This window comes from Micropterus salmoides, unplaced genomic scaffold (assembly GCF_014851395.1).
Source record: "Micropterus salmoides isolate LMB-PRFRI ecotype aquatic unplaced genomic scaffold, ASM1485139v1 Ms_hic_scaffold_11, whole genome shotgun sequence".
Lineage (NCBI taxonomy): Eukaryota > Metazoa > Chordata > Actinopteri > Centrarchiformes > Centrarchidae > Micropterus > Micropterus salmoides.
In genome coordinates, this window is record NW_024040152.1 from 852,747 (window position 1) to 866,844 (window position 14,098).

At 40.4% G+C, this 14,098-nt stretch overlaps 1 protein-coding gene across 1 annotated transcript; it reads right to left on the reverse strand.

The window, feature by feature from the left end:
- Window positions 1-2,246: 2,246 nt before the first annotated feature.
- rwdd1 (RWD domain containing 1) lies at window positions 2,247-11,773 on the reverse strand. Its single transcript, XM_038710319.1, has 7 exons — window positions 11,584-11,773; window positions 10,972-11,037; window positions 9,714-9,844; window positions 5,800-5,943; window positions 5,351-5,483; window positions 4,440-4,502; window positions 2,247-2,531 (listed from the first exon to the last, which is right to left on the reverse strand). Exons 1-7 carry the CDS (start codon window positions 11,654-11,656, stop codon window positions 2,416-2,418), a joined length of 726 nt encoding a protein of 241 aa, XP_038566247.1. The 5' UTR covers window positions 11,657-11,773; the 3' UTR covers window positions 2,247-2,415.
- Window positions 11,774-14,098: the final 2,325 nt, after the last annotated feature.

The window sequence follows — 14,098 nt, forward strand, 5'->3', positions numbered from 1 at the left end:
CAACATGAACTTAACAAGAAAGAGTCGGCAGTAAAGCCTGCTCCAGCTCCAGAGGACCGGCCACTGTCAGTATCCACAGCAGGTTTCAGGAGAGTCCTGCTGAGAGTGAACAGGAGTACAGCTCATATTTCGCCTGGGTTTTTGTGACCTGCTAAAGCTGTCTGGACTGGGTCTGTGCTAGGACTGGCTGAGGCTGGAGTCTCTTCTTGTAGGCCTACTAGCTGATGATCCAGCATCGACTCTACTGATAAACTTCAGCACAGCCCCTGTAAATTATAGATACTTTCTAAATATTAATGTTATCAGCTCCATCAGGTCCATTCAAACTGGCTCCTCCAGGTTTCCTTTAATACATTTTCAAATATAAAATATTATTTATAAAATGACTGGGCTGAATGTGATTCTTATTTCTTACCGAGATGTGCATCCATATTGCCCAGTCTGCCCAGCTAATCTACATTTTATTATTCATTGTGAATCCACTGCTTCCCATCTTGCATTAGTCCAGAGTTGCAACTAAACTTCACTGTGCCCTCATATCCTGTCTCTGGACTGGTCCCACGTTTCTTGCGTGAGAGTTTTATTTCGTGCACACGCACATGGACGCATTTCCTCACGCACCGCGGTTATCTTTCCGAGCGACAGTTTATAAACACTGTGGCCTGTCTGCGTTTATCAAACGTAATAAATTGTTGTATTTCACTCTAACATTGTTCAGTCAGTCTGACAAGCAACCAAGACTCAGACAGACCGAGAGCTGTGTGGTTAGCAGGACAGACACAGACAGAGATTAACGAACACTGCTGTTATCTGCTGACATCAGACTCTGAGAGGAGAGAACAAGTTTACCTGCTGCTGTTTCCGCAGTTCACTCTCACTGAGTTTTTTCTCTTCTCGTGGCTAGAAGTATAGTCCCTCTTCATCTTCTCATCAAAGTTGTAAACACTCAGTGAGGAGGGGCGTCCACCTCTGTGCAAGAGTGACTTGATTATTGTACTGTCGCCCTGTTTAAAAAATGTAACCAGCAATACACAACTTAGTGAAGGATGCATTGAGACTTGTTTAGGATTACAAACACAAAGTTCAGGCCTTGTTTTTGACATGGGACTTAAACCTGACTGACTTGGGATGGGACATTGGCATTTACAGCCACAATCTGAAACCTACTTATGACTTAAAAAACAATTTACTTTTTCCCACCTTTGCAAATTATTGTTTTTAACTTTATGACTCTTAGGGATTTTAATAACACTGTATAATTTAGGTATACAGAACAAGAATGATGGTTGCTTTGATATATTCACGTACAGTACTTCTCTGTACAAACCCATCTGGAATGTTTGATGTAGCAGTATAATATGGGAATGATTAAGTTTGGTGGAAACCATGTGAAGCGCAGTAAGGGGAAGGCTGGGTATGGGAGGACAATATTGTGTAAGGAGCTACTGAAATAATGTTTAAACTGTCCATCACCGAAATTTGGCACTAGCTGCTTGGTTAGACTCCTAGTGCGTTTACTTATTCTGTGATCACATATTGCCAGATGTAATTTATATTTTTTCAGGAAAAGTTCTTGTTTTGACTATTTCCTTTAATACATTAAATGCTGGTGCATGTGAGAGTTTTCTTTCTTGCCTGTGGCGTTGTTCGTCCTTATGAGTATTGACAGCGCCCTTTAACAACCCCCCACGCTGTTTACACTGTTGTGAGCAGTAAATTGCAATTTTAGACATTTGTAAATCGTCATTTTGCTCTATGACTGACTGGTGTAGTGATGTATAACTATAATTTTTACATCTTATCAAAGGGTGAAACATTGCATTGTGTGATTTTTAGCAAAACAAACCGCACATGCTATGGACAACACACTTTTTGTTCCATCAGGCACCGCTGCTGTGGGCTTGGAAAGCCTACTGACACACTGGAGTTTGTAGAGTAGAGAAATAACTTAATACATTTTAGTTACAACATATTAAATGTTATTAGTTTACTGTGACAACTTCATGGGCCAATTATTTCTCAATATTTTTCAGCTTGGTCTTATCCCCTAAATGGTAAACGGACTGTACTTGTATAGCTCCTTTCTAGTCTTTTCCGACCACTCAAAGTGCTTTATACTACACGCGCTGATGGCACAGCTTTCAGGGTTCTGCATCTCCATAATGGTGATCTTTTACTGCCATCTTCTGGCCAAATAACAGTACTGCCGCTGGGATGCCCTGCATGTCAAACAATACCAGAGCCCATTCACACATTTCTCTAAATTTAATTGTTCTGGTATAGAAACGAACACTCATGGTGTATATGTTGTATTTATGAAGAGTCCCTCTCCAACTGCTGTGAGTCTTTAAAAAAAAAAATGTAGCTGTTGGATCTTCTTAATGTGTCTGGTCAGATGATCATATTCCATGGTCCTCAGCAGTCCTCATCACTGCCCATCTCTAAAGGGTCAAAGTCTTGGTCGTCCTCATCCAAGTCCAGATCCTCAATGTCCTGGAAAAGTGACTCGTCCACTTCAACATTGTTTCCAGCTGCAGGAGAAGAAAGCCACTGTGTCAGAATAAAATGATTCTCTAATAGTTTCCTTCTGAACTAAAGATTTCAGCTTTTCTGTTCTTTATCTGACATATTCTTACAATGCTCAAGTCTCCAAATCTTCTCCCACTGCACTGCAGTCTCTAACATCTTTGTACCATAAAATATTCAATCTAATGTATTTTAACGGATATTTTGACATTTTCTAAAATTTCTTTAAAAGCAATAATGAGCTCACCGGCAAAATAAAAACACTGCTCGGGTCGTTCTCTCTGTGCTGTTAATTATTTCACTGCTGTCGCACGATTACAATGTGCCAGATCTACGACGGCTAGTGGACAATTTTTCTATCAGAGCAATGCAAGATGGTATACACTGTGTGCACAATTATTAGGCAAGTAAGTATTCTGATTGAACGATTATTTCTATGCACAATTTCCAACTCCAAACCATATAAACTTGAATGCTCACTGGAGTTAATCATTTTAATCATCATTAACTGCAAAAGACTTGAGTAGAATTAAACATGAAGCGACCAGGAACCCATTATCCTCCAGTGCCACCATATTCCAGAACTGCAACCTACATGGTTGTCCAGAAGTACAAGGTGCCAAGTGCTCAGAGACACGGCCAAGGAAGACTGAAAAACAACCGCTACTGACTAAGCGTCCTCTCAGTTTTCAAGGCCATGACCTTTATGCAGGACAATGCTCCATCCCATGCCTCCAAGTACTCCACTGCTTTGCTAGCCAGCAAGGACGTCAAAGACGCCCAAATAATGTCCTGGCCCCTGTCCTCACTTGACTTGAAACCTATTTGTGGGCCTTTCTCAAGAGTCAGATTTACAGTCAGGGATGACAATACACCTCTCTGAACAGCATTTGGAAGCTGAGGCTGCTGCTTCAGTGAAAGTTGATCAAGAAACTGACAGACTCCATGGATGGAAGGCTCATGGCAATTACTGAAAAGAAGGGTGGCTGCATTGGTTACTAAATATTTTTGAAAGGCCAAAACTGTGATTTGTCATTTTGTGTTGTTACACTTACTCTAAAGACTGAGAATAAACAGGTCATTTCATGGAAATAATTTTTTTATTTTGCCTAATAATTCTGCACACTCACATATTGTCCTGCGCAAGACAAAATTCACTTTTTATCAGTTAAACATTCCGGATTGAGGTTCAATTATATTCTGGACTGTCTGAGAGCATTATGTTTGTTCAACAATAAAGTGAATCCTGAGGAATACAATTTGACTATTAATTGTGCACGTAGTGGATACAGCTTGGTTGGTAACCATTGGTTGTGTACACCACTTTTCAAAATGCATTCTGGGATACTTTCAGTCCGCTATGGGTCTAATAATTCTCACTATACATTCAGGCAGAACTACAACAAGGCGAACTGAAAGTAGTGAGTGATTTCGGACACAGCGTCACTCACTGAGGCGAGTCGCACACATTTGATTGGTTGAGTAGTGTCACGTGAGACGATTCTGGGCCACTAAAGCATGCTAGTTAAAACAGAAACACTCCGGCATGCTACAATGTGTTCACCATCTGCTCAGCTTTTACATTTCCTTTTAGACAAATATATATATACTGTCTGTACCCCGGTGACATGTCAGGAAGGTATGAAAAAATAGATACCGCCCAAGCCAAATTACAGACATCATCTGGGAGGGATGGAAAACTAAAGCAGGCACATGCTTTGATAAACGCTGAGAAGTGCTTCAGATCTGTGCTGCCACCCCAGTAACCTCAGAAATGTTAAGTGTTAATTTCCCGTTATTATTGTCATTATATTGGTTTCTACATTTGTTATGTTTCACGCTTTGCACCAAAAAGAAGCCTTAACAACATTAACAGCATCAATTTCAAACATTCACTCAGAAACACTCGTTACCGTCTTCAAGGAACTGAATGTCAGATGTGTCCAGGTTGTGGTCTCTCTCAAACAGCTGTTTACCTGGTGAGGGAAAGATTACATTTTGATATTAGGGCTGGACCATTAATTGAAAAGTAATTGAAACCAAAACTCAGAGACTCTAACCAACATAATTTTCCCATGAAGTCATTTTGTTTTTGTTTTTTTTAAATCCTGTTATTATTTCCCCCACTGTGTGTGTTCATGTACTTTCTCCTTAAAACATACTACCACATGTGGTCATGTGACACCTTTCTGTCCAGTCCTGCTCAGCTTAGCGTTAACCTCTTCATTTTCCAGCAGTTGGGCGGACAGACTTTTATTAATGGACACTAGGGCTGAAACCATTCATTGATTAAATCGATCACTAAAAAGCTTTGTTTAATCCACATAACTGTAAAGCACACTGTTTCGCACGTCAGTATGATGCCGCTGTTTGCAAAGTGGAGTAAGAGAGAGAAAATAGTGAGGGACGAAGAAGAAAGTGTCCAAAGTATGCGATTATTTCAAGCTAAAAGAAACAACTCTGTAATGTTACCATCTGTCCACTCTAAAACCAAACGTATGTTGCCTAACGCAACAGCACGGCGGTACCTGATCAGAAAGCAACAGCAACTTCAGCATTTAACAGAAATCATGACTGACTGTTATGCTGAAGGCTAGCCAAAGTAAGCCGCAGTCCTCAGCTGAAAATGAGCACACGTTCTCCTGGTGGGGCCGTGAGTTTGGGTTACATCGATATAAACCTCGTCAGTGAACTATGTTTCATCAATTAGTCGTGATTTTGATTTAGGTCAAATTGTCCAGTCCTAGTTGATATATTTATGTAATCAACTTTGCAAGTTGTGAGCACATAGAAGTTCTACTAGAATAACAGCATCAGAGTTTACCGGTGAGCTTGGGTTTTCCGGCCTGCTCCTCCTCTTTCTGTCTTTTCCTCCTCAGCTCAGCCATTTCCAGGTCAAACTTGGCTTTCCACGCCAGGAAGTTTTCAATGGTTACCACTGTACCCTGGAACGCTACCTGTCAAACACACGCACTTCATTATATTAACATACTATCATTCTTTAACCCAATACTGAACTTAACTTCTGGCTCTAATCTACAAAAATGGATAGAATGATGAGCAAGTTAACCAGATGCGTGAAGTCAAACTTCACTTCACAGGAAAACCTCGGTTCCAGAAACACAGCTTAATAAATATCTGCCTGGACTATACAGACACACTGTGTCCTAAAAGAGAGCTGAGAAATATGACTAAAATGAAAAATATGATATTGATTGATCACAATATAGACATATGGTAAATCTATGGAAACAGTATCCTTGCTTTTCCTACCTTCTCTGCTTCCTCTGCTTCTCTCTCTCTCCGCTGTTTCTCCTCTTCCCGTCTGTTTTTCATCACATCCACAATTTCGTTGAGTGCATCCTGAACAGCTGTTACCAGGGTGAAAATCATCACCATGCCTAGGTTCTCTTCTGCCTGCAGTGTAACCACAGGAGTTAATTATATATCTTATGTCTAAAAATGGTCCAAAGGAAATCACATGGAGTGTTTACATTTTGCAGTCAAAAAGAAAGTCACTGTGTTTATTTAAACGTATTGTTAATAGTGTTTATAATAAAAATGACAAAAAGACAAAAAGCTCTTTGAGGAAATATCAGAATGTTCCTTTCTTCTCCTCAGCTGGATGGGTGTGTCTGTGTTTGACTGACAGCAGCCGGTGTGCTAATGCTACGTTCCAGGCAACTCGGAATTTGGACATTTCTGATCTCCAACTAGAAAAAGGACCGAACGCCACTTGGAAGTTGAAGTTCCTACTTGTGAACTTGTGAGAAAAAAATATGTACCTTGCCAAGCAGCAGCTGAATGACACACAACCAAAGGCAGCTCTGTGTGGCCATAAACTGACGGTAACAAAGTAGATTTGCCTGTATTTTATTAAATGAATACTATCGTAGAGCCAAACCTGCCAAAAAATGTGAAAACATTAGGAAATATAGCCTACAATATTTACTAACTTTTGAAGGTTTCTAACTGGTGTAGCTAGATGGGTATTCATGTATTTATGTCACCTTTTAATTCCCATCAAGGGCACTACTGAGGGCCCTTGACAAAGAAACACCAGTTTATCACAGTAAGGCCCAGGAGAGGAACGAGAGATGAAGTAACCAAACTTATAAGCCATGGGCAGCAGACAGTGTGTGTTAGTGGAGATGAGGACCACTCGTTATTTAAACGTGCCACACTCACATTTTCAGTTTAATGTGCTGCAGCTGAGTAGCTAATAAGCTATCTAGACTGCAAACTGCTGTTAGCAGTGCACTCTCCCTGATTAATATTTCTTTGGTCGCTCGTTACGCTAAGGTGCAGGACAAAGCGTGAGCACGTTCGTGAGTTAGATAAGAAGGAGACTTTAGCAGGAAAGCTGATGTAGATGTGCTAAAATAGAATGCTGACATCAATGCTTTACGCAAATATGGTTTAAAACGAAAAGACCTGATTGGTAGTGATGTGTCCTTCTGTATCGAGGCTTCGAAGCGGGTGTCGAGTAATCCAGGGTGATTTTTGTGAAGCGCGTATCGAGGCTTGTGGTGGTGACTTATGCGGAGACGTTCGAAGCCTGGTGTGCGATTCGAGCAAAATGCAACGGACTTACCCCATATTACCCTAATAATAATTTTCCAAAGCAGGTAAAATCATCTCCAAAAAAAAGAACCGCCTGAAGCCCAGCACTGTGGAAAAGTTATTTTAAATAAAAATGAATAAATGTTGTCTGTATTATCTAAAGTCACAAACCAAGTAGAGGTGCTCTGATCAGGATTTTTTGGGACGATCACCGATTGCCGAAAGCAGTATTGGCCGATACCGATCACCGATCACTGGGTCTATTTGGAGCCTTTTATTTATCATGTAGCATTATACAGTATACTGTATATTTATTTAACTGGTCCTAAAAACAATTTATTAAGTGTTAAAGTTAACAGATGATAAAGTATCATGAAATGACAATTGTTTATTTTATTGCCAGGAAACATGGGCAACAAATTCCGCTCAATCCATGTTAGAGACTTAAACCATAGCATCCTTTGCCTGGTTACTGTGAACATCTTATAGCTTAACAAATATAGCTTTACTGTGGAATAAACTACAAAAACTTCTTTAAAAGCATCTTTATAAATTTACTACAACCATAAAACTGCTGTAGCCAAAATATTTAGGAGATAAAGGAGCACAGGCATCATGAGTCGATGATAAACTCTGAAGTAGCTGCTTTTTGTTCTAGAAAGCTCAGGCAGGTTCTGTGGGTTTTAGGGGTAGAGAGAGGAGTAGAGAGAGAGAGAAGGGCTACAGAGAGGAGTCACAACTGCTTTCAGTGAGATTTGAAAATAAGGAAAATTTAAATAAATAAAAACAGGCTTCAATGTAAATTCCATATTATACAGTCAATTGTTAATATTACATAGGCTACTATATTCATTCTAATTTCATATGGTTTGCCATCATTAGGCTATAGGCCTTATATCATTTCAGTGGATTGTTTTCATTTTTAATCCTTGCAGGAAGCACAGTCTACATATCTGACATGCTGCCACCAACTTTACCAGAGGAGAGAATAGCAAACAAGGTTTTTATTTGATTTCATAAAGGTTGAAAATACGGGAGATTTACGGGGAAACATTTAACGGGTGGATACCAGGTGAGAACAGAAAAATACGGGAGAATCTCGGGGAAAACGGGAGGGTTGACATGAGAGGAGTAGAGAGAGGAGTGGGGTAATGTGAGGCTACATCCACACTGCTACGTTTTTAAAACAGTTTTATAACGAAAACGATCTTCTCCGTCCACAGCAGCGTTTCAGCTGCGCATCAGAGTTGATCTCTGTCTATATTAAAACGACTGAAAACACACATCTAGTGTGTTCAGGTAGCTACACTGGGCATGCGCCTGCCAGTGTAAACATGAAGCAGATGGTCTACTCTGCAGTAGCAGACGATTTAAAGAATAAAAGAAGAAATTAATACAGACCAAGAACCACACCAGGCTTTTTTCTTTCTTTTTTTTGCATTGACCGGCAACGAAGACCAACTCACAAAGCTAAATGTGAGTGTGTGTTATCGTTTTATAAAGTCCTCGGTTTTGTCCATCGGGTCAGCAGCGTTTTCAAACAAACATCTTCTGATTCACCGTTTTAATCTGGACGGGAGGCGGAAACGTAGCAAAAGGTCTCCGTTTTTGTAACGAAAACAGAGAGAGGCAGTCAGCTGACCGCTCTTTGCATCAGGAAACTCACACTGAAGGATCAGTCTCTCTCTCTGCCTGATGTGTGTTAAACTCCAGTTGAATGAGTGAGATGAGCACAGCTGCGACAGTTTCACATGATCGCTCCTGCGTGTTGCTCCACTTGTCTGATTGCTGCTCAACTCTAATTGTAAATGATAATGTGGGCGCATTAATCCCTTCTTGTCTGAGAAGGACTTTGGTGCTAGCTAGCTTTGAAAACCGCTCAGACAGCGTAGTGAAACATTTAAGCTGCCGCTGAAAATTTGTCTGGCGAGTACTGCATCATCTGATCGGCCTTTTTAGCGACCACCGATCAAACTAGTTAAAGCCATTATCGGCTGATTATGATCGGTGACGATCGGAGCACCCTTTAAAACCAAGTAACAAGCACATTTACATCCCTCTCCCTTGTTTCGACTTTCTCTATTGACTGTTTTACATTTATTGTCCACTTGATGGCACACTAGAGCAAATGAAGCACCGTGAAGCTTCGGCCCATGAGCGAACCAACTGGATGGAAAGCTTCAATGCTTCATGAAGCTTCGTCTCGCCATAACTACTGATTGGCTGCGCAGAAACTGACAAATGAATGTAAAACAAGGGGGGCACTGTCATGAAACCACATAATAAAAAATATAAATTTCTCCCCTTCGCTTTGTCAAAGGAGAAACATATTTTACAGCATGTCTTTGTAGCTCTGAACATTGGTTTAAAGGGTTATAATCCAAGAATATCTTCAAAATAATATACTGGACAAAACCCATACAGAATGTTGGTTTTCTACAACACAGGGCGGCTGTGGCTCAGTTTCTGTTTGAGCTCAGGGGCTCAGTGTATGAATGGTGAATGCAGATGTAGTGTAAAAGCGCACTGAGTGGTCGAAAAGTCTTGAAAGGCGCTATACAAATACGGATCCAATCTATGTTTCACACACAGGCAGCGGACCAATATAAATATTCTGTTCAGACCTGTTGCTGAAGTAAGGTGAGGATGTCCTCCACGTCACTGTCCTCTAGGTTCTCCTGGGAGTAGATCTCCCACAGCGGTGGCTCATCTGGGTATTTCTCTACATATGTGAACTTTAATGTTGCTTCCACAGCTGCAAGAAGAAAACACACAGTCAACATTCATCTTTGAATCTTACCCACACAAATCAACTCTGTCATGTTATTTCACTCCTTCATTCAAAGAATGAGCTGAGATTTTATAACAGTGTTTAACTGACTTGTGTGAAATGGATGACATTCTGCAACCACATCACTCTACTGCTGTGACAATGAGATAAATGTGAAGAAAAAGCCACTGGTTCTGGTTCTTGAGGGGCCTTTTTAGAAACAGTTTGACTGCCTGACACATACACAAGACATAAAAAGAAGAAAGCAACCTCATTTTGAGATTAAAAGAACAGAAGGAAGGTTTGTCTTTGTAAAAGATGGTGACAACCCATGTTTGATGTCTTTTCTGCATGATTCACATTTGTGTGAATCATTTACAATGAATAAGAGGAGAAATTCTAATACTGTCTTGTTTTTAAATTGTGACCTACTAGATCTGGTCTTTATGCATAGTAAATTAGAAGAGATTAAACAATCATAGTTTCTTGAATTTACATGATATTCCTTATTGTTAATTTGTGACTAGAGCAAAGGGGTGTTTGCTACTACTGGCAGGAAGTGTACACTACCTATAAAAAAGAGGAAGGATATAAGGTGAGAATGTAAGAACCATTCAATCTGATGGCTACGTTCTGGCAGCCAATGAATGTTTGGAAACGGGGTGAGGTCCTTTCTGCCAATAAATTATTTAAGTTGCTGACCCTAGAGCTCAGGGGGAACTTCTTGGGGCTTCTTTTTTTGGATCAGTAAGAGTTCAGTATAGCAGAGTTTTGTGAGACTTTGTAACACTTTTTTAGCATTTTCTGAAAACAAATGTTTCTCTTTAGGTGGACATCAGAGGGAAACTAAAAGGTGTTTATTTTCTTTATGTCTTTATTTTCTTCCCCCCTTCCGGACTGGTAAGTTAGGTTTTCACCTTACATCCACACTGCCTGCACCTACACAACTCATTACAGATAAACAGCAAACTGGCTATGTTTCCAGTGCCCCACTAGTGGTTGACTAGGAAACCTTTGAACCTGGAGTTAGAAATGTAATACAGACGGTCAGGCCAGTACCTCGTATTAAAACTAGCTTGTTATCAGGGGCCAGTGGACGTTACAATACTCACTTTCACCATTTTCCCCTGCATCTGATGTTACAGTGATGGTGAAGCTGGTCGGGTCATCTGAAAGCACTACAAACACACATGGATTAGTAACGACATTTTTCTATAAACAGGTTTACCTGCACTTACCCTGGGCCAGTAAACACATCTGATGGCTCAGAGCAAGCTGCCCAGGTTACCTTAGACATCGTCAAGAATTTACGTTTAATAAATGGTGTAAAGATTGTCATCATGTACAAACGTCACAGCCCCCCGTATACCCAAAACACGTTGGTTTACGGTATGTACACATCCATTTTATATTGTCTTCTTCAATGTGGGAAGAATTCCACCGAATCTGAACAGAGTTTGGCCTAACGTTAACTACTTTTCTGTCCAGAGGATCTAGTGAAGGGCCCATTGTGTCTTACATTAAGCTTGACTAAGTTAACGTTAAAACGACAATAACAGTTACACATCTACACCACTGGGCGCCAAAAGAAATAGTTAACGTTAGCTGGTTTTGTTGGATTTGTCCTCATGGGTAGCATAAACACTGCTCAGCGAACTACCGTTTTTGCTAGCCTGCGAGCTAGCAGTCTGTCAGTTTTCTGTCTAAACTGATGAAATTCAAACCTGTAAACGAGTCTGGGTAGATGGACTCTATCGCTTCAAGCTCATTCCTTTGCTCCTCGGCGTAGTCTGTCATTTTTATGTGGCTGCGGTTTATCTAGAAGTTAGAAAAATCATCACCGCTCACGTTAGTTCTGTTTAAGCTAACACACTGCGTGCTCCCAGTGCGGATCGATGATGTCGGGATTCGGACTTTTTGGTCTGATAGCTGAATAAAGCTGTCAAGTTCTGCAGGTATTCATTTGGGCGATATGCCACTGTTTGACCGAATGGGCACTATCACGCCAGATTAGCGCATGCATCTGTATGTTAGGTATTACTGTTGTATTTACTACTTGTTAGCTTCAGTATGTCAATGACAGCGCAGCTCTTCTGGTATCCATACTTTATGTCTGCAAGCTGACAGGAAAGGAAATGTTTTTTTCACTTTATTGACATCTTTAATAAACAAACAGGCATCTTTGTAATGTTACATGGATATACCAAAAATTAAAGAAGATCCAAGAAAAAAATAAATACATAAAAAATAAAATAAATTAAGGGGATTTAATCAAAATACAATGAAAGTAACTCAAATAATCTCAAGGCACTCTAATTTTCAGCATTTTCAATAACTGAAAAAAAATTACACTTATGAATATAAAATTTTGCTCTATTGAAGATATTACACAAGAAGTTCATAAAACAACCAAACTTCACATTATGGTAAACAAACACAGGTATTACATTGTTTGTACCTATCCAATCATCAGATTCAGAATCAGAAGGAGCTTTATTGCAAAGTAGTGTTTTACACATACGAGGAATTTGCTTTGGTGATAAGGTGCTACACGCAGACAAACATAAAGCTGACATAAATAGATGTAGAAATATAGAAATATGGAATAAGCAAATGCAAGTTATATAAGAATAACAGAAGAATAGAGAAAAATAATACAACTGACAAAATAAAATAATAATAATAAAAATAACAATGGAACAACAACAATTTACAATTAATAATTATTACAATTAATATGTGCAATGTGCCAGGTTTGAGTGATATTTACATGTGCAGAGACGATTGTATTATTTGAAGGGGGGGGGGGTCAGTGGGGTCAGTGTTAATGAGGCTAGCTGCAGACGGGTAGAAGCTGTTTTTGTGAGAGAGGTTTTGGTCCTGATGGACCGCAGCCTCCTGCCAGAGGGGAGAGTCTGAAACAGTTTGTGTCCGGGGTGGGAGGAGTCAGCTGCAATCTTTCCTGCACGTCTCAGAGTCCTGGAGGCGTACAGGTCCTGAAGAGAAGGAAGATTGCAGCCAATCACCTTCTCTGCAGAGTGAATGATGCAGCCTGCCCTTGTCCCTGGCAGTGGCAGCAGCGTACCAGATGGTGATGGAGGAGGTGAGGATGGACTCGATGATGGCGGTGTAGAAGTGCACCATCATTGTCTTTGGCAGGCTGAACTTCTTCAGCTGCCGCAGGAAGTACATCCTCTGCTGGGCCTTCTTGGTGAGGGAGGTGATGTTCAGCTCCCACTTGAGGTCCTGGGAGATGATGGTGCCCAGGAAGCGGAAGGAGTCCACAGTGGGGACTGGGGAGTCACACAGGATGATGGGGGAGGATGGGGGAGGGTGGGGGTGGGCTCTTTCTGAAGTCCACGACCATCTCCACGGTCTTCTGAGCGTTGAGCCCAATGAGGGTGGTGTGGTTCGCAAACTTCAGGAGCTTGACGGACTGGTGACTGGAGGTGCAGCTGTTGGTGTACAGGGAGAAGAGCAGAGGGAAAGACGCAGCCCTGAGGGGATCCGGTGCTGATGGTCCTGGAATCAAAGATATGTTTTCCCAGCTTAACGTGCTGCTTCCTGTCCATCCTGTCATATATTCTGTCCCACAACAATTTAACATTACAGCTGTAGAAAAGATGTTCCTGAGATTCAATATCAGTCTGAAAAAATGGACATACATTACAATCTAAATTAAATCCTACTCTTAATTACATGGATAAATAAATATCATTAATTGTTTTGAAATGAACATCTTTAATTTTAGGAAACAACAGAAATGATAAATATCCAGTTCAAACCTTGAGTGTTCACTCTTGAAAATCTTTTAGACAGAACCTTTCTCTTCACAGGAAGAGGAAAACATTCGTCATTAATGACCTCAAAATTCTGTTATCACATCTTCTTGTGTAAGACGTACCTGTTATTCCATAAAGTGGCCTTACGAGGGGAGAAATTATGCTTATACACCATTTTCCAAGACAGTAATACCTGCATATGATAATCTGATAACTTAAAGCGCCCTCAGCTCCTTGGTGTTGATTAAATTTATGGTAATTTTAATGAAAACAAGTGACTGAAGTGGTCATCCTCAAAAGATAGATAATATTGTACATTATACTTCCTAATGCTTTGGCATTTTTTACATTTTATTGAACAACTTCTTCAGGGGTTGGGCTTGGCCCCTTAGTTCCAGTAAAAAGAACTGTTAATGCTTCAGCATAGCAAGACATTTTGGACAATTTCATGCTGCCC

Bases quoted from the DNA above. Each gene is read 5' to 3' on its own strand.
- rwdd1 (XM_038710319.1), bottom strand. From the start codon at position 11,656: ATGACAGACTACGCCGAGGAGCAAAGGAATGAGCTTGAAGCGATAGAG. The intron at 9,845-10,971 runs GTGAGTATTGTA...TTCTTCTTGCAG, and splicing joins TGCAGGGGAAAATGGTGAAA to CTGTGGAAGCAACATTAAAG. The intron at 5,484-5,799 runs GTAGGAAAAGCA...TGTGTTTGACAG, and splicing joins AAGCAGAGGAAGCAGAGAAG to GTAGCGTTCCAGGGTACAGT.